At 34.7% G+C, this 23282-nt stretch overlaps 1 protein-coding gene and 4 non-coding genes across 7 annotated transcripts; 4 read left to right on the top strand and 1 right to left on the bottom strand.

The window, feature by feature from the left end:
- Nucleotides 1-141: 141 nt before the first annotated feature.
- On the bottom strand, nucleotides 142-213 carry trnaw-cca (transfer RNA tryptophan (anticodon CCA)). The gene has a single exon. It is a non-coding gene; the product is annotated as a tRNA-Trp (tRNA).
- Nucleotides 214-717: 504 nt separating this feature from the next.
- trnae-cuc (transfer RNA glutamic acid (anticodon CUC)) lies at nucleotides 718-789 on the top strand. The gene has a single exon. It is a non-coding gene; the product is annotated as a tRNA-Glu (tRNA).
- Nucleotides 790-1075: 286 nt separating this feature from the next.
- On the top strand, nucleotides 1076-15096 carry zgc:152891 (uncharacterized protein LOC767741 homolog). 3 transcript variants are annotated; one of them, XM_067375659.1, is made up of 15 exons: nucleotides 1076-1186; nucleotides 2078-2251; nucleotides 5858-6071; nucleotides 6162-6243; nucleotides 7874-7963; nucleotides 8086-8201; nucleotides 8320-8492; nucleotides 8576-8719; nucleotides 8824-9027; nucleotides 10474-10560; nucleotides 10655-10824; nucleotides 10898-11019; nucleotides 14002-14102; nucleotides 14205-14375; nucleotides 14480-15095. In XM_067375659.1, the coding sequence occupies exons 2-15, from the start codon at nucleotides 2090-2092 to the stop codon at nucleotides 14657-14659; spliced, it is 2016 nt and encodes a 671-aa protein (XP_067231760.1). In that variant the 5' UTR covers nucleotides 1076-1186; nucleotides 2078-2089; the 3' UTR covers nucleotides 14660-15095. The 3 variants fall into 3 exon arrangements, with proteins under 3 accessions (XP_067231760.1, XP_067231762.1, XP_067231761.1); XM_067375661.1 differs by having other exon boundaries at nucleotides 1163-1182; nucleotides 14480-15096; XM_067375660.1 differs by having other exon boundaries at nucleotides 1163-1186; nucleotides 2065-2251.
- Nucleotides 15097-19250: 4154 nt separating this feature from the next.
- On the top strand, nucleotides 19251-19322 carry trnad-guc (transfer RNA aspartic acid (anticodon GUC)). The gene has a single exon. It is a non-coding gene; the product is annotated as a tRNA-Asp (tRNA).
- A 636-nt stretch (nucleotides 19323-19958) lies between these two features.
- On the top strand, nucleotides 19959-20030 carry trnad-guc (transfer RNA aspartic acid (anticodon GUC)). Its single transcript has one exon. It is a non-coding gene; the product is annotated as a tRNA-Asp (tRNA).
- The last annotated feature ends 3252 nt before the right edge of the window (nucleotides 20031-23282 follow it).

The raw sequence follows: 23282 nt of genomic DNA, 5'->3' as shown, positions 1-23282 counted from the left end.
ATATGGTGTCATGAAAATAAATTTACAGAATTTTTTTTTTTTTTTTTAAATAATTTACTTTTACTTTATATAGGCGTCGAATTGTCATTCCATTGAGAAGTTCATTTTATTTAATGATTAAAAAAAAAAAAAAAAAAACATTGACCCCGACGTGATTTGAACACGCAACCTTCTGATCTGGAGTCAGACGCGCTACCGTTGCGCCACGAGGTCTTGTGGTTTTATGGACACATTACATGTATATGAAATGATACGATAAATATGATTTATCGACTTGGTTGGTTTTGAAGTTTTATTGCAGTTTTGGAGTACATAAAACTTTTCTTTATGGTAATTTGTCACTACACAAAGGATGAGCTTGTCAACAGCCTTTTCATAATCATGCATCACATGATTTCTAAGACAAACTGGAATACTTAGGTCCACATAGTCCATGCATTCAGATTTCATTAAATTGTATCTTGGGATCACAAAACATTTTCACAATCTCGAAAAGCACATTTATCAGTTATAAAACTTTTATCTACGCTCACGGTGTTTCCCAAATATGTTAATTAAAGTAAAGACAGTAACTTAAATGTAGTTTTTTTATCATATAAAACCGGCGAAAAACATCTATCGCTATATAAAAAGGTTTTGAAAATCGTTCCAGTCGTTTGAACGCGCATGAAGTTTAGGATGACTACATAACTCCTAGTGTTTACTTGGACACGTATGTCCCTGGTGGTCTAGTGGTTAGGATTCGGCGCTCTCACCGCCGCGGCCCGGGTTCGATTCCCGGTCAGGGAACATACGTTTTTTTATTATTATTATACTTTAACAACCATCAACTGTATACACACTAGTTGTTATAATAAAATACATCCCTTATATTTGGACCTCATTTGTAAGAAATAAGTATTGCACGAACATAATTATTTGGTGATCCACTTACACTGCATGTAAATTGAACGTCAGAGTAAAGGTTAGCTAGCTTATGCAGACTACAATAACTACACAACGTTTCTCACACTACTTTAGGACACGTAACTCCTAATTATAATAACCATAAACACCAAGGACATCCGGAAGAGAGCGCGCCTAGCCTCCTCACGCACGCGATTGGTTGAGGTGAGATAATGTGATAGCTAAACTGTGAGTTCCATCAGTGCGATCGGCTCAGATCTTCAGCTAAAGTGTTGGGTCGGTAAGTTCATGCATTTTTACTTGCACATTCACTGTCTTTTGTGTTGTTGTTTTTTGTACTGATCTTGTCATGTTACCCAGCGTGAAAAATATTACACTGATGAGAAGAAAAGCACTAAACGTCGCAATAATCTAATGAGATTTACTTTAAAGATATTGATATCAAATAATGTTTAAACTTTTTAAAAGATTAGAAAAGGTCTGAATTATGTCGTTTTGATGTTTCTTTAGTTTTTAGATGGAATGTAGTTGTTTTATTTTGGCAAATAAAAAAATAATATTTACAATTCAAATACGGAATGCCGTTTTTGTCACATCAATATGCAAATATTTGCAAATAACGAACATAATAGTGTTACCATCCTCTAAAGATCACGATGAGAGATTAAAAAGACACGAGTAAAAATACAAAACATAGCCTAGAGAAAATGGCGATTTATTAACATAATGTAGCATACTACATATCAGAAAGTAAACATATGCTACAGTGAGGTCTTTGTGATTCATGCACCTGCATAAACGAGTATGCCCTTTTTGCCTGCTGTTTTGAAAGTTCATTTATTCAAGTATCAAGTGTATCTTGTATCAAACTCACTGCTAGTTGGAAATTAACCTTTCTTATCATCGAATAACATTTGAATATTCCTTACACGTCTACAAAAATTATTTTCCTATTGTTTTCTTTTCACACCCCTGCTTCTGCATTCAAATTTGTTTGTTTCCTTCTTCATTTGCACATTATTTTGCTATGTTCCCTTCTAATTTTTATTTAAAATTTCAACTTCAGTCCTTGTGATTTCATGGAAGCTATACATTTATTTCAACAGTCTTGAGCTCTTGTGAATGTGTATATTGTAAAGGTCTGGCTGTTTTCAACAGATTTCATTCATAGGTGCACCTTTTAATGCTCGGGAACTCTACGCTGGAAATGGATGGCTTTCATGTGACCATTCGAACCTCAGCATTTTCTCTCTCAGGAACGTATGGCAGCGTTTGGATCTCTTTGGTTGGTACTCTGTGCGAGAGCCCTCCAGTAAGAGTGGAACAGCGTCTCTTGCCAGACTCAGTAAGATATTCGCTTTTTGTGAGAAGAGGTCACATGGCTATGAGGATGAAATTAAAGGGTTAGTTCACCCAAAAAATGAAATTTCTGTCATTAATTACTCACCCTCATGTTGTTCCAAACCCGCAAGACCTTTGTTTATCTTTGGAACACAAATTAAGGTATTTTTGATGAAATCCAAGAAGTATTATTTCCCATAGAAAGCAACAAAATGACCACATTCAAGGTACACAGAAGTACTAAAGACATTGTTAAAATAGTCAATGTGACTACAGTGGATCAACCTTAATTTTAAAAAGTGACAAGAATACTTTGTGCAAAAACCAAATAAAAATAACGACTATTCAACAATTTTTCCTCTTCCCTGTCAGTCTTCTACGCAGTTGACGAGGTGAACGCAGTGCAGCACTTCCATGTTTACGCACAAACGCCGCTAATTATTGGCCGACGCTGTTCACGTGAGCACCACAGCGGTGTGATGTGTATGATGCTGACGCAGGAGCCAGCCAATAATAAGTTGGCGTTCTGACGTAGAATCTGGAAGCACTGCACTGCGTTAACTGCTTTTTGTTTTGTTTTTGCACACAAAAAGTATTCTTATCTCTTCATAAAATTAAGGTTGAACCACTGTAGTCACGTTGACTATTTTAACCATGTCTTTACTACTTTTCTGGACCTTGAATTTGGTCATATTTTATTGATTTCAATGGGAGAAACCTCTTGGATTTCATCAAAAATATCTTAATTTGTGTTCCGAAGATGAACGAAGGTCTTACGGGTCTGGAACGACATGAGGGTGAGTAATTAATGACAGAAAATTTCATTTTTGGGTGAACTAACCCTTTAAGAACGTTAACAGTACAGGTTTAACAGTTACAAATACGATGCAATCATAAGAACATAAGCCCATACAGTTTGAAAATTTAATTTGTTATTAAGGGACAGTATTTGGCTTTTACTTTCATGGAGGTATATTCTTTTTGAACCGCATAAACATTGTGCCTATTTATGTCCAAAACTAAAAAGTCTCTTTAATATCAAATACAAGAGTAGTTGTAAATAATATTAGAACACAATAAACATTAAATAATTACGTACACTTCTGTTCAAAAGTTTGATATATATTATTAAATATGGTGAAAACTGCAAAATTGTGAAATATTATTACAGTTTTATATTTGAATATATTATAAAGTGTTATTTATTCCTGTGATCAAAGCTGATTTTTCAGCATCATTACCACAGTCTTCAGTCACATGATCCTTCTGAAATCATCTTAATATGCTAATGTGCTGCTTAAGAACCATTTTTTTATCATCAGTGATGAAAACAGTTAAAAAAAACATTTGGAAACCGTGAGACCTTTTTTAAGGATTTTTTTGAAAGTTCAAAAGAACAGCATTTATTTGAAATAGAAATAATCTCTTTACTGTCACTTTTGATTAATTTAATGTATCCTTAATTAATAAAAGCATTAGTTTCTTTACCGTCTTTTGTACGGTAACATACTAAGCACAGACATTGAAACAATGCAACACTAGCAACACCCCTAAACCAATGCATTTACACACTTACATTCACACACACTGCACAAAAAAAAAAACTTCTCTTTTTTCTCTGCATCTTCTTCTGCAGCTTGCTTTCTAATCTAATTGCCTAACAAACCTGGCATTGTATATTACGAATAATATTGGCTCTTTGAAAAATTACTTTTGTTGTAAGTAGGTTTAGATAAAAGCATCTGCTAAATGCCTAAATGTAAATAATCTAAAAAACATATAGTATATAACAGCTGCAGGTCACTGCAGTACCTGCTGAAGCACTTAAACCCATACTTAACCCAACTAGATATGCCAGCATGTACAGTGCACAGCATAAATGAGTACACCCTCTCTGAAACTTCTGAAAGTCAGCAATAACTCAATTACATGACATGACATGTTAAGGTTCTTTAGAGATATAATGTTCCAGCAAGTCTGCTTAATAATTTACCAAAGAAGCATGTTAAAATTATTCAGGAAAATTAGATTTTCTTATCAAGGTGATGAAATGTTGTGTAGCAACAATGAGTATATCCTCCCAAAAGTTACTAAATAAAATAATAATAATAATAATCTGGTGTAAGTTTAAGGCAATAATTGATCAACAGGTAAATATGTGTAACCAAAACATTTAACGAGAAGTAATTTCTTGACAATTAAAAGTGTTATATAGCCCACTGAATCATTCTCAGACTTAATGCTGACAACAATGAAAGCACTCGGGAGAGAACTGTCAGGGGACTTCTTTCTTAGCACAAAAGAGGACAGTGGAACAAGAGGATTGCCGAAACATTGTTTTTTAAGTGTGAAAATATAGCAAAAGTAACACATACATTCAAAAACAATGGACGTGTGACAAGGCCCCAGAAATAATCAGGCCTTCATTTTAAGCTTTCATTTAGTGATGAGGGATTTTTTTTGCTAGACAAAGAGCAGGAGAAATACCAAGCGAGTGTCTCAGAGCCAGCAAAAGCTATGAAAAGAGTAACTGTTTATCTCACAGAGTAAGATGCAGCCTGCAGAAATGACATGCATGGTTGTTGTTCTCACTGGAACTACCTACTGTAGCCAAAGCACAATAAAGTCAGACATTTCCAAAGCCCATATTTACAAAATATAGATTCTAGGAATCAATACTCTGGTCTCATGAGACCAAATCAATCATTTTGGATCTAACAGCATCCAAAACGTTATGGTGTTGCTAGAGGAGGAGTATAGTGAGAAGTGCCTGGTTCCCACAGTAAAGTTCAGTGGTAGTAAAGCTCTTATATAGGGATGAATGAGTGCTGAAGGTGTGAGGGAGTTGTGCTTTATCAATGCTGTCATGAATTCCCACACCACTGTGTAAATTAATGCACAAACTTGAAACAGAAGATGTTACCCTTTCCTCATTTCCTGCATTGTTGGGCATTTTTTCAACATGACAATGAAGATATGCATTCTCCCAAGGTGAAAAACCTTGTGTGGACATGTATTGCACTCAATCTTAACACTCTTGAGCGCCTGTGGGGGATTCTGTAGAGACGAGTTGAGCAACACTCCCCATTAAAGAGCAGGGCATTTAAGGAGCTCATCATCCAGGAGTTAAACAGGACAGATGTGACAATTTGTCATGAACTTGTGCACTCCGTGCCAAGAAGGTTCCGAGCAGTATATTCAAAATTATGGAGGGCAAGTTATGGAATATTATACATTTGTTGAATTAAACCTAGGGTGTATTCATTTCTGCAATCCTTAATTTAAACAAAATTGGCTAATTTACTTATTTTATTAATTAACTATTAATTCATCAACTATTAATGACATATATTTCTCAGTTTGTATTATGTATATGTTTAATACATTTTAGTTTTGCCATCATTCCATGAATTGTATTAGTGATTATAAAGAAAATACATCTTTTGTTTTTGTTCAGAGGGGGTGTACTCATTTATACAGTGCACTATAATATATCAGCTGACTGTTAACAGACTCATTCACTATGGCAGCGTTCTTTCGGACTATGACCCCATAGTAAATTAATCTAGCATGAATGCATGCAAATGTGCTGTTTATCTTTTTGAGACAGGCCTGTACAGTTGTCATCAAGCCTAAAGAGGAAGTTGGCGTAGTGGTTCTGTTGAGACTCCGTCTTGAGGCGCAGCCTGGCTTTCCAGACCTGGACTGGCACTGTCGGGATGTGCTGGTGAGACGGAGTGCTGAGGATCCTGAGATGGAGGTTTTTCCTTGTCATAAATGGATAAGGACGGCAGATGGTTATGTTGAGCTTCGGAATGACAAAGGTGAGCTGTTTCTGTCTATTTTCTTTCTTAATTTATTTATTTTCTTTACCTCATAGCAAATTCTCTCAATCTTTCCCACAATTCTTTTAGTGTGTCTGAAAAAGGAGGAAACATTAGCTATCCTAACCGATCACAGGGAGAGGGATCTCCAACATAAACAACAGTTTATCAGGTAAAAAAAAATTTTTATACATCAGTTAGAGCTGCACAATACTGAATAAATTAAGAATCACGATTTTTTTTGTTTCAAAAAGAGATTTTCCCGATTCTCCCATGATTTTGAACAGACAACTAAACAAAATAACATGTAATTTACTAGAAGTTCTGAAAAAATGTTAATTGCTGCATTCTATTTAAAATGTTCAATTAAGTTGAATGAGCTATTTTAAAAAATCGTTTTGAATGAATGATTCAATGAGTCACTGCAGTACCAGCTGAGACACTTTAACCCATAACCCACAATACTTTGCTTGTTTCCTTACTGGATGAATCAGCCTTTTTGAACAAATCTCTTGACAGAATGATTCAATGCCAATTATTTTTTTTACAATCACTTGTCGCCACCTAGTAACGCAATGATGTAATCAATACAGTCGTTATTTGAAGCACCAAATTACTTCAAAATGTGGTTTGCTCTATTATAATCGCTTCTGTAGACAACAGTATTAATATAATTTGAAAATTTACAACGCAAAAAATAACGATACAGTGTGGTTGAAAAGACCACACAGTAGCTGTTTGAAGCTGTTTCATACCTATACACAGTGTTGGGGAAAGTTACTTTTAAAAGTAATGCATTACAATATTGCGTTACTTCCTTTGAAAAGTAACTAATTGCATCACTTAGGTACTTTTATGAAAAGTAATATTGTGTTACTCCCTCAAAAAAAAATCTAATTGTGTTATTCAGTTACTTTTTACTTAGTTGCGTTACATTACTTCTGCGTTACTTATTCTCACATGGGCTGGGCTTGCTTGTTTGTTTTCTAATAACAAAAAAGTTCTATTTTTGGCAAATGTAAAGGCCCTTTCACCCCAAAAGTGTAATGAATAAGCCTCAGGCTGATCACAAATGTGATGTTTTCCTGAAGTCATTTTTTGCTTATTAGTATGGTTAAATTGGATCATTGAAGGTCAGCAGCAAAGACATTGGTTAATAAAGTGAGATTAAATATATAAAGTATATTTGTTTAATTCAATATATTTAATTATTGCAGGTTTGTGGAATATTCTGAGATTGCGTTTCACCGTTTTGTTTTTTTCTTCATTTTGAGAAATACTGACTCTGTTTTTGTGCCAGTGAGATGATTTAGTCTAGAACTACAATAACCATCATGTTAACACCTCTGCACTTACTCTCGATTTCTTTCAGCATGGGGACAGAAGAACTTTCAGTCAATAAATGTGAAGACAAAGTAACTTAAGTTACTTATTTGAAAAAGTAACTTAGATATTTTATTGTAAATTTAAAAGTAACACATTACTTTACTAGTTACTTGAAAAAGTAATCTGATTACATGACTGAAGTTACTTGTAACGTGTTACCCCCAACACTGCCCATACATCATAACTGCTCTATGCTCTCTCTGGGTCAATGGCAGCACGAACACAAATTTGAATGTTCTGGTGTGATTTTGTCAAAAGTTTTAATAGACACATGCAAATCACTGTCAGTTATCGTGTGATCGTGTAGGTGTTAAGATCGAGATCGCGATCTTTCAACGATTAATCGTGCAGCTGTACTTGACCTTTCATCTTTTTTATTAGTTAATAAAGAAGTTGTTTGTTTTTTTTATCTATAGGTGGGGCACATTTGTTGAAGGTGGTCCTCACTGTGTGGACATGTCCAGTGTGACATCTCTAGGAATCAACTTGACTTACGTCCGTAAACGGTATGGTTTCACTTTATTAAAGCTTAACTACAAACTAGTTTGACATTAATTAATTAATTAATTTTTATGTCACCTGAACTGAAATTGACAGTGGGATATTGTCACTCTGTTTTTTCTGTCAGCCCAGTTCACAATGTGCACTACATAAAGGGTTTAATTGAAAGAAAAACATCTTGGGGCAGCCTACAGGAACTTGAGACATTCTTCCTTTTCAATGGAAGGGAGAACACAATTGCTGGTATGGCAAACAAATAATGTGCATTTTACAATACATAAAACAAATCAAAGGTAAATGCAAAAATAAATATGAATAAGTATATATTTCTTTTTCTTTTTTTCTCTCATTTTTCTTGTAGGATATGTTCAGGCTCACTGGCACGAGGATGCGTTCTTTGGATATCAGTGCCTCAATGGTTGCAATCCTTTGTATATCAAAAAGATCCATAACCTGCCACCTAACCTGTCTGTCACTTCAGAGATGGTCAGACCTTTTCTACCAGAGAACTCAACATTGGAGCAGGAGATGGAGGTGTGTTTGTGTGAATTTGGGGGCATCTGTATTTATGACTTTGTAACATAATTTTTGTTGTTTATAACTTGTATTTTCCACAGAGAGGACATGTGTATCTTCTGGATTATGAAGTGCTTGATCAGCTGCCTGCTAATATTGTCAATGGGAAACAGACCTACTTGTCTGCTCCTTTATGTTTGCTGCATTACAACAGACATGGAGAACTAAAGCCTATTGCCATACAAGTATGGTTTCATATTGTAATAGTCAGCAATCTGTGATTAGTTACACAAAAATCTCTTTTGGCTGAATTTTATTGAAAGCTGAAATCTTAAACTTAATATTTCAGCTTCAACAGGCTCCTGGTCCACAGAATCCTGTTTTCTTGCCGTCTGATGCTGCACCGGATTGGTTGTTAGCAAAGATGTGGGTCCGTAATTCAGATTTCATGGTCCATCAACTACTTTCCCATTTTTTGCGCACTCATCTTTTAGGAGAGGTGTGCTGTACCGCCACGCTCAGACAGCTGCCGGAGATTCATCCTCTACACCAGGTAGAAACAGACAATGCTCAACCTAAAGATACAGGACAAATAAATTAATCTTCTCTGCAGAAGAGTTATTTACAGAAGCCCTGAAGGCCAAAGTGAAATAATTTTCTATTTATTATTATCATTTTTCCCAGATATTTGAGGTGCTCTGGGAGGGCAACACCTTAATAATAATAAAAAAGTAATCATGCAGTGTCTCTACTGACCATTGGGGGCAGCATCTATTTAATTATTATTCTTGTGGCCTAAGCAGCCCTAAAAGAGAAGATTGATTTTTATTTATTTTTTTAAGGAAAAATATGGAAGCGTTTCCACCACATAAAAAAGAAAATCATGCTTTAGTAAAATGTAATCATGACATAAAAGTCATAATAATTGCATAAAAAGTAAATTATGAGATACTAAGTCATAATTATGAGGTTACAAAATCTTAATTATGACATAAAAAGTGAGATGAAATCCATAATTTTTAATTTAATAAACTGTTATTTCATAATTATATGGAAGCTCATTTCTGCCACAATATTAAACAAATATCATGCTTTGGTAAATCGTTATTATGACATAAAAGTCATAATTATTGCCTAAAAAGTCAATTATTATATGCTAAGTCATAATTATGAGGTTACAAAATCAAAATTATGAGATTAAATCCATAATTTAACAAAAAAAGTCATTTTTCGTAAACTTTTATTTCATAATTATGTGGAAGCCCATTTTTGCCACAATATTAAACAAATATCATGCTTTGGTAAATCGTAATTATGACATAAAAGTCATAATTATTGCATAAAAAGTCGATTATGAGATACTAAGTCATAATTATGAGATTACAAAGTCAAAATTATTACATAAAATGTCTAAATTATGAGATGAAAACCATAATTTAACAACAAAAGATTTTTGTAAACTTTTATTTCATAATTGTATGGAAGCCCAAATATCTTTTAACAAATAGCATGCCTTGGCAAATTATAATTATGATATATAAGTCAAACTTTTTTATGTCATGATTGGGAGTTTTTATACTAATTTAGACTTATTACTCTCATTATTGTGAATTACTCTCATAATTGCAATTTAGAATGTCATAATTTCATCTTTTTATTTCATGACTTAGTATTTCATAATTATGGTTTATCAAAGCATAATTGTTTTTTCTTATGTGGCAGAAATGGGCTTCCATATAATGACCTTTTGCCATGTCATAATTTTGACATTTTATCTCTTAATTATGGCTTAATAATATCTCATATTTTTTTACTTTTTATGTCATAATTATGATTTTCCAAAGCATGTTTCTTTCTTATAAGGTAGAAATGGGCTCCCATTTTTTTCTCATTACAGACATGTTCATGTACTGCTTTAAAGAGTTGGGCCTCAACATGGTTGCACTTGAGAGTGAATGTTTGATTTCTTTAGCCAAACCTGTAACTTGTGCCTTTTCAGCTCCTGATGCCTCATATCCGCAGCACACTTCAGATTAACATTCAGGCTAGAGCCACTCTTCTGGCCACAAAAGGTGTTTTTGACAAGGTTGGTGTGTTTATTATCTACCGTTTACTCTGTGAAGAGAGTGAAAGAGAGATTTAGTTTAATTTTACACAGTTTCTGTTTCGGTTCTCTATAGTCAATAGCCTGTGGTCTGGAGGCAATTCCGCAGCTGATTGTTCGAGGAACACAACGCCTCCGCTACAGCTCATTGTGTGTGCCAGATGACATTAGAGAGAGAGGTCTGGATGCACTACCTATCTGCTATTACGCAGAAGATGCTCTCAGGGTCTGGGACGCTCTACACAGGTACATCATCAGCATTATCTGAATCTGCGTCTTTAGGTTTGAAGTGAGCAAATGATTTGCATTTCCCATTCAGGTTTGTTGCAGGCTGGATTCGTTTGTATTACTGTAACGATGAGGACGTCCAGCATGACTGTGAACTACAGAACTGGATTAGAGAGATCTTCACGGAGGGATTTCTCGGCCTCACTCACATAGGTTTGTAGGGGAATGACAGTTAGACCACATAAAGAGACCAATATGAGTCAAAGCTGAAGTTAATCAAGTTGACAGAGAGTTTACTGAAGGCAAAGTCCTCCACACTTTACAGGCCGTAGAAAAAGAGTAAGAGGATCTAGCCTCGAACTAACCTGTTGAACTTTCCTGGAGACTATTCCTTTGGCGTGGTCACATGCCTCTAATAATAAATAACCCCTGAATGCACAATTAGATAAAACAAAGGCAATATCTTTTCTCTTTAAGGATACGTTTTGTCAGGTCTCTCGAACAGAATATGAAAACTACCACACAGAGCTCTGATAGAAACTTCTACACATGATTCGCTGTCATAGTTTAACATACAGTATAGTGACCAATGGTGCTATAAATCCTAAAAAGAATTACACATGCTAAGTATGCATATGCATTAGTGGATACATGTAATTTGTTGTTGACCTTCATGACCTTAGACACAGTTGCCTCATACAGCTAACATGAGAAAAGCAGAATAAATTGAATAAGATTAAAGATTAAACTGGCAATTCTTTAAACCAGGCTAAATGAGAAAACACTGTTACTGTATTCCTCACATGAGTCAGACCCTCAGTCACCTCTCAGGTACCAAATTCAGACATTTCCTGTAACATACCAGAATAGATACACTGGTTTTAAAGGGATAGTTCACCCTGAAATGAAATCATTAATTACTCACCCTCATGTCGTTCCAAACCCGTAAGAACTTTCATCTTCAGAACACAAATTAAGATATTTTTAATGAAATCCAAGAGTTTTTTTTTATCTTCCATAGAAAGCAACATAATTACCGTATTCAAGGTCCAGAGAAGTAGTAAAAACATCATTAAAATAGTCAACGTTACTACAGTGGTTCAACCTTAATGTTATGAAGTGACAAGAATACATTTTGTGTGCAAAATCAAAACAAAAATAATGACTCTATTCAACAATATCCTCTCTTCCGTGTCATTCTCTTACACTGTTTACGTTCAGCGCTTTCAGGTTCTACGCCAGAACGCTGGTTCATTATTGGCCGGCTCCTGCGTCAGCATCACACGCATGTCTTGTGCTGCTCACGTGAACAGCGTCAGCCAATAATGAGCCGGCGTTCAGATTTAAACACAGAAGAGCTGAACTGCCTTCACTGCATCAACTGTGTTCGAGTCTGACAGGGTAAAGAAAAAAAGTTATTTTTGTTTTTGCACACAAAAAGTATTCATAACATTAAAGGATTAGTTCACTTTGAAATGAAAGTTAGCCCAATCTTTACTCACCCTCAAGCCATCCTAGGTCTATATGACTTTTTTCTTTCTGATAAAGACAATTGGAGAAATATTAATAAATATCCTGACACATCCGAGCTTTATAATGGCAGTCATAGGGTTCACTGAGTATGAGCTGAACAAAGTGCTTCCATTATCATCCATCCATCATAAATGTGTACTCCACGCGGCTCCGGGGTGTTAATAAAGGCCTTCTGAAGCGAAGCGATGCGTTTGCATAAAAAAAAAAATCCATATTTAAACAAGTTTTTTTTTCAACCACTGTAGTAATGTTGACTATTTTAATGTCTTTGCTACTTCTCTGGACCTTGAATACGGTAATGACATTGCTTAAAGTAAAAAATGTCAGTGAGATTCTATACTGATATCATAATGAAGACAAAAAGTGTCATTAAGATTAAATTCTTAAAATATTAAGATTAAAGATCTCTTAAAATATTAGATAATTTGAATGAAATTCTGGAAAAGAAAACCTTAAGTAATGTATGTAATCTTTTATTGTTTTTTTCTTTGCAAATGTCTCACAAACATCAGATAATTTGACCTTTTTACGACCAGGCTAGATTAGTTCAGGTTGTAAAATGTCATGTGGTGCGACTCCAAAAACATTTTTTATGAATGAACAATTCATGGCATATGAGGAAAAGAAATGTATAGCTTATATACTTATAATATGTTTTTTTTATTATGTATTCAAGGTATAAGGAAAATATTTTATTATGTTTTACTTGATGGTTACACCACATTAGAATCATTAAATTTAAAGGATTAGTTCACTTTTAAATAAACTTTTCCTGATAATTTACTCACCCCCATGTCATCCAAAATGTCCATTTCTTTCTTTCTTCAGTCGAAAAGAAATTAAAGTTTTTGATGAAAACATTCCAGGATTTTTCTCCATATAGTGGACTTCAATGGGCACCAAACAGTTGAAGGTCAAAATTAGTTTTACTGCAGCTTCAAATTGTTCTACATGATCCCAGATGAGAAATAAGGGTCTTATCTAGTGAAACCATTGCTCATTTTCTGGTTTGAACTAATTGTTATATACTATTGAACTAGCATATTGCATATAAAAATTAGTTCAAACTTTGGCCTGTGGAGGGCAGTAATACACCTAGCAGTGTCTACACTGCTGGAATTCTAAGAGGTGAAGAAGAAGAGAGCTAGTTCAAGATGAGCATTTCTGGTTAAAACTTATATAATTTTCAATTTTTGTTAGAAAATGAGAGATGGTTTCACTAGATAATACCCTTATTTCTCATCTGGGATCGTGTAGAACAATTTGAAGCTGCAGTGAAACTAATTATGACCTTCAGATGTTTGGTGCCCATTGAAGTCTACTATAAGGAGAAAAATCCTGGAATGTTTTCATCAAAAACTTTAATTTCTTTTCGACTGAAGAAAGAAAGACATGGACATCTTGGATGACATGGGGGTGAGTAAATTATCAGGAAAAGTTTATTTAAAAGTGAACTAATCCTTTAATTTAATTTGTAAATGTTCAAAATCATATGAAACCAACATGAATACAAAGATTTGGCTTCTAAGAGCTTAAAATATTTTAAATTAGATTTTTAAAAGATTCTTTATCGTGAACACTTTATCGTGATCCATCTACTTCATTTACAGTATTCTTCAAAGAGATGTACAATGATCTTTACTTACATATCATGTTCTCCAGGAGTTCCACAGTCATTTCAGACCGCATCCGAAATGTGCAAGTTTGTTACCATGATGATCTTCTCCTGCTCAGCACTTCATGCAGCTGTGAACTTCTCTCAGGTATGTTCACTGATTAATAAATGGACAGCAGTTCTCCAGAACAGCATTTTATGTCAACTTAAATTCAAATGACTTAACTCATTTTCCTGTCTCCACGTTTAGCTGGATTATAACCTTTGGATACCGAACACTCCACCGTCCATGTCACGCCCCCCTTCTCAGACCAAAAACTCAGTGTCTGAGGAGGAGATTTTCTCCTTCCTTCCGGAGGTGAACTCCTCTTGCCACGTCCTAAGTGTCCTATCTCTACTGTCACAGCCTGCCATTGACTTTGTGAGTGTTAACACTGGCCTCCAGAGTATCGCTGCATGGACTTTACACTATATTTACTGTAGGATGCAGATGTGATGTTCATCTAACCATTACTTCCTCTATAGGTACCCTTGTGCCATTATAGTGAGTGGTACTTCTGCAGTGGTGCAACCGTCAAGCTTGTGGAGGAGGTCCAGAGAGAGCTGAAGATGATAGCAGAAGACATCGCAAACAGGAACAGCCAGCTGGTGTTGCCCTATCCGTACCTGTCTCCAGACAACATTGAGAACAGCGTGACTATTTGAGTTCACTTTCCAGTTGAATCATTAATTAAAATGTCTGAGTGTAACTGTAAGGCCACGTGTTTACAGTACTACAACTTGGTGTTTTGCCACTGTTCATCTGCCACTGCAGTTACAAAGTGTATCCTCAGTGATATGTATTAAATTTGTGTCTGCATTTTAAATGTATGCTTCTAAGTCAGAGTAGATTTTTTGTCTCAATTTCAACTATACTTACATTTACAGCTTTAAAAGTTTGAGGTTTGATATTTTGGGCTTGCTTTCAACAGTAGGCTGCTCTTGATTAAAAATCAACTGTGCTGTGTTTATTACAGGATCCTATGATGAATATATGCATCATTCATTTTCCAAAGACAATGCAAATAAAAAGTAATATAATACCAAAAGGTTTTAGTCTCTCATTCACTGATTAACCTAAAATATATCAGTTTACTCTAAAAACCTGCTATAACAGAAAATGTGCAGCTATCTATGGAAGCATGTTTACAGCACTGAATTAAAAAACTTTTTATCTCAGAATTCTGACTTTTTTCTCATAATTGCGAGTGTACATTTCGCAATTCTGACTTTTCTTCTCAGACTTGCATGATATAAACTCACATTTGAGTTATAGAGTCAGAATTGCATGATATAAAGTCACAATTGCATGTTATAGTCAGAATGGTGAGATATAAACTCACAATTGCAAGTTATAATGTCAGAACTGCAACTCATAATTCAGTTATAAAGTCCAATTCAGAAGGAAAAAGACTTTTTTTCTCAGAATTGCAAGTTTATATCTCACAATTCTGACTTTATAACTCAAAATTTTGAGAAAAAGACTTTTTCTCAAAATTTTATATCATGCAATATCATGCAAAACTTTATATTATGCAATTCTGACTTTATAACTCACAATTTTGAGAAAAAGAGACTTTTTGCGTTACATTGCGTTACAAAGTCAGAATTGCAAGATAAAAACTCGCAATTGTAAAAAAGTCAGAATTGTGAGATGAAAAAGTTGCAATTACCTTTTTTATTTAAGTGGCGGAAACAAGCTTCCATAATCGCGGCATTAATGGAAACATAAAGTTCTGTCATGAAACTCTAGATGGTGCAGGCTGATGATAGGTACAATCTGCTTGCAATCACATCAACTGCATCCAAAATCACACACTTCCCTAATATAAAGTAGGCAAAAAAACAATATGTGACAAAAGAAGTTTGTCACATTCACAATACTCATGAAAAAGTAGGTAAAAAGTACCAGAATGACCTACTTCTTCCGGCGAAATTCTGAATTGGACATGTGATGGACACATCACTATCCCATGAAGCCACAGGAGGGGATTTTGTGGAACTGACGCTGGTAGGTCACATGATAATGACAGCATGGCGAATGTAGTATGACCGGATTACATTCATACTATATATATAATGTACTTTTTTAGTTGTCATGAAGTAGTTGTTCAAAATAAATACCTACTCAAGAGAGTATGCAATTTCAGATGCAGCCATCATTCTCTATAGGGCACAGCGGATTGGTTCCTGCTGTATCAGTAACCAATGAGCTCACTGCTCAACCTTCAAATACTTGGTCAGCATTTGTTGTAGCAGTTGCAGTGCGCTTTCAGAAACCCTCCACCTTCCCCAGCTCCACCTGTATAGATTTGCTACAGGTAATTCATATACGCTATATTGTACAGCAGAGCATGTCTTACCTGCTCACAGCAGCGTTGTGTAAGTATTGGCAGTAGCAAGTCGCGTACTTGATCTGCAAAAGAAATAACAGCAGCAGCAGCATAGCAGATCTATTCCACCAAGACCAAACATCAACATTGTTATATTCATTACCATGCCAAACACTCCAAGAGTTGTCATAACAGAAATATTTTTATAATAAAATTATATTTCATTTAATTATTTGTAGAGCATTAAATAATATTTTCACAATGTTCCTTTATTTGACAAATTTACAACATTGTTGGACATAATGCACAATAAAAAAAATTCTTAAGGTAAGGTTTTCTTCACACATCACGTATCATATTTCATCTGAAACATGTTCTTCACTGACTTAAAGGATTAGTTCACCCAAAAATGAAAATTCTGTCATTTATGACTCACCCTCATTCCGTTCCACACCTGTAAGACCTTCGTTCATCTTCAGAACGCAAATTAAGATATTTTTGTTGAAATCCGATGGCTCAGTGAGGCCTGCATAGCCAGCAATGACATTTCCTCTCTCAAGATCCATTAATGTACTAAAAACATATTAGTTCATGTGAGTACAGTGGTTCAATATTAATATTATAAAGCGACAAGAATATTTTTTGGCCAATTTCAAAACACTGCTTCAGGAAGCTTCAGAGCGTTATGAATCATCTGTGTCGAATCAGCAGTTCGGTGCATCAAAGTCACGTGATTTCAGCAGTTTGGCGGTTTGACAAGCGATCCGAATCATGATTCAAACCGCTGATTCATTTGTGCTCACATGAACTGATTTAAATATTTTTTTAGTACATTAATGGAGCTTGAGAGATGAAGTGTCATTGCTGGCTATGCAGGCCTCACAGAGTCATCGGATTTCAACTAAAATATCTTAATTTGTGTTCTGAAGATTAACGAAGGTCTTACGGGTGTGGAACGGCATGAGGGTTAGTAATTAATGACATTATTTTCATTTTTGGGTGAACTAACCCTTTAATACTGATAATGATAATGATAAAGTTATACTTTTTTTTAAATATGACCTCAAAAATATCTACAAATCTGTTAATTTGTAGATATTTGTAATAAAAAATCAACCCCTGGTACATAATAATGTCTGAAAGTATTAAAACGTGTTAATTGAGATGTATTATCAGTATTATGACTGTCTCTGTAAAGTGCAATAAGTTGAAATACATAAATCTTGAAGTCGCGCGGTGTTTTCCAGGGCAGAAGGGGTGGTAGTGTTCAGGAGACTTGTGTGGAAACAGTCAGTATGTAATTCTGTTTGGTGCCACTAGTGGCGCAAAAGAGGCACTTGGATCAATTTTTCCTGCGTCACGCTTCCAGCGGTCATCCAACTGTTGATAACTGTTCGTACATCTAAAATTTGATTTGAAGACCAGTTTTTGCTAAATGTTTTATTGCATTGGATGATCTACCCACTTAATAACGCATGACAGGTGAAAGTGTTTTTGAGTAATTAATATTTTGTCTTGACACTCTTGAACTAGCATGCTTCGAAATATTATTAAGCATAATTAGTAGAGCTAATCTTTTTAAAATCCACAATATAATCAGTTTGGAGCGTTTGCAGGTCATATAAAATCATATTGTTGCATTTCAGCGACAGTCGACAGATTGGAGCCGTTTCAGGGCGCCATTGCGGCTATAATATGGTGAGCTGTTTTTCTTTTAATTTTAATGAAAGGATGAAAGGTAAGCTGTTTTCTATCATCTGTATGGCACATTTAGGTGGCGCATGGTCTACTTCGTAACTTTCAAGTTTTCTTTCATCCTCTCAAGACGACTTTTGAACTATTCTTGTTGCCATTTCACACTAATTATCATTATTTACACCGTGTGGCATCCCGTAAACTTAGCATAAAACCATAATTTAAAAAGCATTAAAACTGTTGTTTAAATAAATAAATAAATAAATGTAACTGTCATAAAATCAGAATCATAGCCTATTACATTTTTCAAAGCACTGACTGACCACCGGGCGGCGCAATAGTCCTCAACAAATGCATCAGAAACACATGTAACAAAACGCATTATTATTTTCTTATCTATAAATATATTATATATTAAGCTGACCAGATTTATGAAATTGAAACTGGCGTTTTGTTTTTTAATTCCTTTCTTTTTTTTAGAATTTCAAGCAATACCCTGTGATGTCCACTTCAGGCAACAGACGCTTGCACCTAAAGTCATTTCACTGGCGTTCAGGAGTTTAGCATGAGGGTGAAAAAGTTTCAGTCATGTTCAGACTGGTCAAGCAAATTCGCCTTGCTGACCAACAGAAAGCTGCTAAGCTTGAAACTAAGTTGTGTGAGCCGTGCTTTACTTTTGCTAGCGAAATCTATCAGAAATATTGCTAATGTGTCCGCATCTTTACACAGTACATTCAACATTGTAACAGTTCTACAATATTAGAGTGTAAGCTTGTTCAATCCCATTTTTTGTGCAGTTATTAGTGAGCCGAATTCATGTAACATTTTGAGTAGAAGACCTGCTAGCAGCGCTTTGCTTTAAATTAATCAAGTTTAAGGGGGATTTATAGGGTGTTAGTCCTACAATATAAACTATATTTAGATTATAAAAAAAATTATAATATGTTTATTTATGTGATTAATTGCTAGTTGTTTCTTTACCTTTTCCAACTGAGAAAAGCTTAAAATGACAAACCATAACCACAGCTCATAAAAACCATGATGTTTGTTTATTGTACAGGAAATGACATCAGAAGACCACTATTATCTTTCCAGTTCTTTGGACAGTGGAGCAAAGGTAATTAAATCCTTCTCATTGTTCATTAACTAGACATTGAAAAACCATAAAGACTCAGAGTCAGATTTGTTATTCTTCTTGTACAGCCTGAAGCATGTGACCACCAAGCCACTCCTCGTTAGTATAGTGGTAAGTATCCCCGCCTGTCACGCGGGAGACCGGGGTTCGATTCCCCGACGGGGAGATGCAACAATTTTTGCCTATTTAATATTATATTATTAACATGTAATACTATTTTACTACAGCATAGGCTTTTGAAGCACTTATTAATTTTTCGAACATCAGAATAATATGGCCAAATACATTTGCATTTACAAGAAAAAACTGACTCAGCCTCAGAAATCTACATGTACACATAAAATGTACAATGTTAAGTGGACATTGAAGAATATACAGAATAACAAATGGAAGTATGTACAAAGCAAAGTGAATATACAGACACCTGTCACAATAATGTAACTAGTCTCAGTAATCTTTGTATACAAATTTGCATACTTTGTTAAACCTATCAAACAGTGAAGAACGTAATAAAATAGCTAATTCCCATTAATTTCCTGTGTGCTAAAATGTAATAGCTGTTAGAAAAGTCATTTAGCTGTTTTTGTTCCGTTTACACAGTGAGTAAAGTTGTGGTAGATAGACTAGCCTTTCCTGTTCTTTTGACAGCATAGATAAAACAATAAACTAGATATATTTCAACAAATAATTGTATTGTATTTCATAAAAAATATAGCTGCTGTTAATGATTATTATAATAATGATTATTACCGTGTTATTACTGTGTATTTCAGGCCTAATCAGCAATGCGGTGTCATGGAGCTCCTCGTTAGTATAGTGGTAAGTATCCCCGCCTGTCACGCGGGAGACCGGGGTTCGATTCCCCGACGGGGAGACCAAAACTTTTTCTTTCTATGAAATAGACAGTCATGAATTTTGTATGGGCCTGTTAGTTTTTTGTCATATTACACCATATTGAAAACTCTAGAAGAAAGTGACAAAATCACAGTGTAAGCAGTAGTTGTTTTATTAGTCTTTTAATACTTGCAGTGAAGTGCCGTCTTGCAGTGAATATGACAGGCAGGGTTATTTTGGTAAGGTTGCCAGGAGCCAATATAATGTAATTTAATAGTATGTACAAGCTGAGTCTTAATGATGCTTTAAATTTATTCAGATTTGAATAGAATTTCATTGATATACTTTAAACAGTGCTTGACTATTGCATGAAGTATTCTTTATACAAATGGCAGAATTGTCTATTTTATAAAATGCTTCTTGTTTTAAGAAACAAGTTTGTTAAAGTCTCTTAATAGGATTTATCACATTACATTATAGAGTTTACCACGTTGCTGTACAGTGCTGCATACAGTATATAAACTGAAACAATAATACCGACAAAGTAAAGGTGACACATTATTTATACATAGGAAGAACACTTGGGAGTGTTAACCAATCAAATGTAAAGGTTGCCATGTTGAGAGATTTTCAGTAACACTTTCACTTTCCATGTCATTCATGATGAGATTTATCAGCCAGGTCTCATTACAGTGTCTTCACCAGCAAGTTAACAAAGAACTAGAAGCTCGCCTTTTTAGAGCACACAATGTTCCACGTGTTCACCCAGTAATAGCCTAAACTTGTGAACCATATATTAATCTGGATTTATCTAGATCTGTATCTGTTCCAGTAACTTAAAATAGCAAGTGAGGTGAAGTGGCTGTTCCCATTCTTCTTTAAGTGAAGGACACTGGATGTCATCCAAGTAAAATACTATCCAAAATGCACAAAGGTTTTGTTGAGTCATGCTTCATTTTACAACCTTCATCACAGTCCATCAAGTCCCACTGTTCATTACAATTAGTTGTATGTATACAACAACTTTGGCATTTGAATGTTAACAAAGAGTAAATCAATTTAAAGAATTTCTTAATGCCGACAGAATGCTTAAAGGGAAGATTCTTGAAAAATAAAAATTAATTTGTCATTGCATTAGAGAAGCATATGAAATACAAATAAAAAAATAAAACATATATACATTTGACACAGTTGTTTACATGTGCATAGCCCAGATTAGTTTGATTAATTTGAATTGGTTTACCCATGCAAGACATGTCTAAGTTCATTTACAAGAGATGCATCTGAATTATACTTAACAAAGTCCAGTCTGCAGACATTTTAAAAATTTACAATTATTTGTTACCTATTCAAAAATACATTCTATGCTAACTGTTAGATTTCATTTCTAAATATATTTATAATACTAATCTGCTGTATGCAATAAATCACATATAAAGATTCCTGTCAAAAAAAAAAAAACTAAGAACAATATAAATAAGGTTTATAAGGGAGAAAAAAGGCATGATTCCACATTTTAACAATTAAATTCACAATACAACTTAACAATTCTACTGTAAAGTCAACATGAAACCATTTGCGCTGGCCGAAAAGTCGTATCAGAAGCATAGAAAGTCAAATTCATTTTCATGTTAACTTTAAGGCAAAAATAAAGCATGTTTATCAGATAGAAAGTCTAAACGTATAATATATGAATATTAAGGTCCTGTCCCACATCATTCAGGATTCATACTAGCATCCAGGGCTTGACATTAACACCTGCCAAATGGTAGATTTCAGCTGTGGCGGGTAAGACAGCCACTCTCACTAGACATACCAGCTGATATACCATGTAGGCCTAGTCTTGATTTAGGTGGTCAATCTGCATTTGAAAGTTTGAAAATCTAGTTAATCAAGTAAAATGACTCAATTGATTTTAGCATGCCAAAGTCAACTTTAATCATATAAAATGTAATTTCCCAACAGCAAAATTGTGGCCAGTGAAAATGCTGAGTGGCTAGTAACTTCGGAAAACCACTAGCCACTGTGGCTGGTGAACGAAAAAGTTAATGTCAAGCCCCGCTAGCATCTAACGCTAGAAGCCGTATTTGTGTTTCGATATTTACATATTGTAATCTGTGTGTTTGAGTAAATAGAAATGGATGAGATACATTGACACATTCTGGATAAACATTCAAGAAACAATACTACTAAAAATAAATGCCCTTTTCCTCCTCAAAATGCATAAGTATATCTGCCTTCTTGTTCTAAGGGCTGTAATTGAAATCAGATCAATATAAAACAGGACAAACATGCACTTTCTGTGTTTTCCTTCTCACCAAAGTTCATAAATACAACTAAATACAAGTTTATCAAAGGTGTGATAGTGCAATTTCAGTAAAGCATGCATTCTCCACGGCCCTATGGTTACAGAGTGCTATGAGAGGAAAGGCGTCACAGTGTAAATACTGAATGCAAACAGATCTCCAGGCTTTGAAATAAAAATGTCATAAAACACATTGATTTAAAGCATTATTTTGCTAATGGCATGTGTGTGTTTGCGAGTTATTGTACAATATTGCATGAATGATGTGTTAGGATTGCAGTTGCATAAATCGAAAACCTGCACGTTATGGAAGCGGCAGGCTGGCTTTGGACATAGAGCTTTGCGCGCTACAATTTTATGGACAGAATCTTGGAATACTTTCTAACAAAGAGCTTTATTTTGTCTAATAATCTGGATGTAGATTCAGTGTTTATGTAAAATTCTAGGACATTCATCAGATCTTTTGACATCAGTGCTTTAAAGGATTAGTTCACTTTCCAATAAAAATGTATCACTCTCAAGCCATCCTAGGTGTATATGAATTCTTCTTTCTGATGAACACAATCGGAGAAATATTAATTAAATATCCTGATGCATCCGAGCATTGTAATGGCAGTGAACTTTACCAAACTAGTATGAGTTGAAGAAAGTGTCTTCATCCACATCCATCCATCATAATCATACTCCACACAGCTCCGGGGGGTTAATAAAGGCCTTCTGAAGCAAAACGATGCATTTGTGTAAAAAAAATATATCCATATTTAACAAGTTATGAAGTAAAACATCAAACATTTGCCAGACCGACTTCTGTATTCAGCATACGAAGAAAGCGTAAAACTCTAGAAGTTCAAAAAGCTTAAGCTACATCCTATGCTTTCCTTATTCAACTTACGGAAAAAGTGTAACTGACACGACGTCAGTTTACACTTTCTTCGTAACTTGATAGAAAAAGGCGGTTTGCTGGAAGCTAGATAATTTACTTCATAA

Source organism: Chanodichthys erythropterus, chromosome 22, assembly GCF_024489055.1.
Source record: "Chanodichthys erythropterus isolate Z2021 chromosome 22, ASM2448905v1, whole genome shotgun sequence".
Lineage (NCBI taxonomy): Eukaryota > Metazoa > Chordata > Actinopteri > Cypriniformes > Xenocyprididae > Chanodichthys > Chanodichthys erythropterus.
The sequence above is the reverse complement of the archived record's forward strand: the minus strand, read 5'-3'. Positions and strand labels throughout refer to the sequence as shown.

Bases quoted from the DNA above. Each gene is read 5' to 3' on its own strand.
- zgc:152891 (XM_067375661.1), top strand. From the start codon at position 2,090: ATGCTCGGGAACTCTACGCTGGAAATGGATGGCTTTCATGTGACCATT. The intron at 10,561-10,654 runs GTTGGTGTGTTT...GGTTCTCTATAG, and splicing joins CAAAAGGTGTTTTTGACAAG to TCAATAGCCTGTGGTCTGGA. The intron at 11,020-14,001 runs GTTTGTAGGGGA...CATGTTCTCCAG, and splicing joins TCTCGGCCTCACTCACATAG to GAGTTCCACAGTCATTTCAG.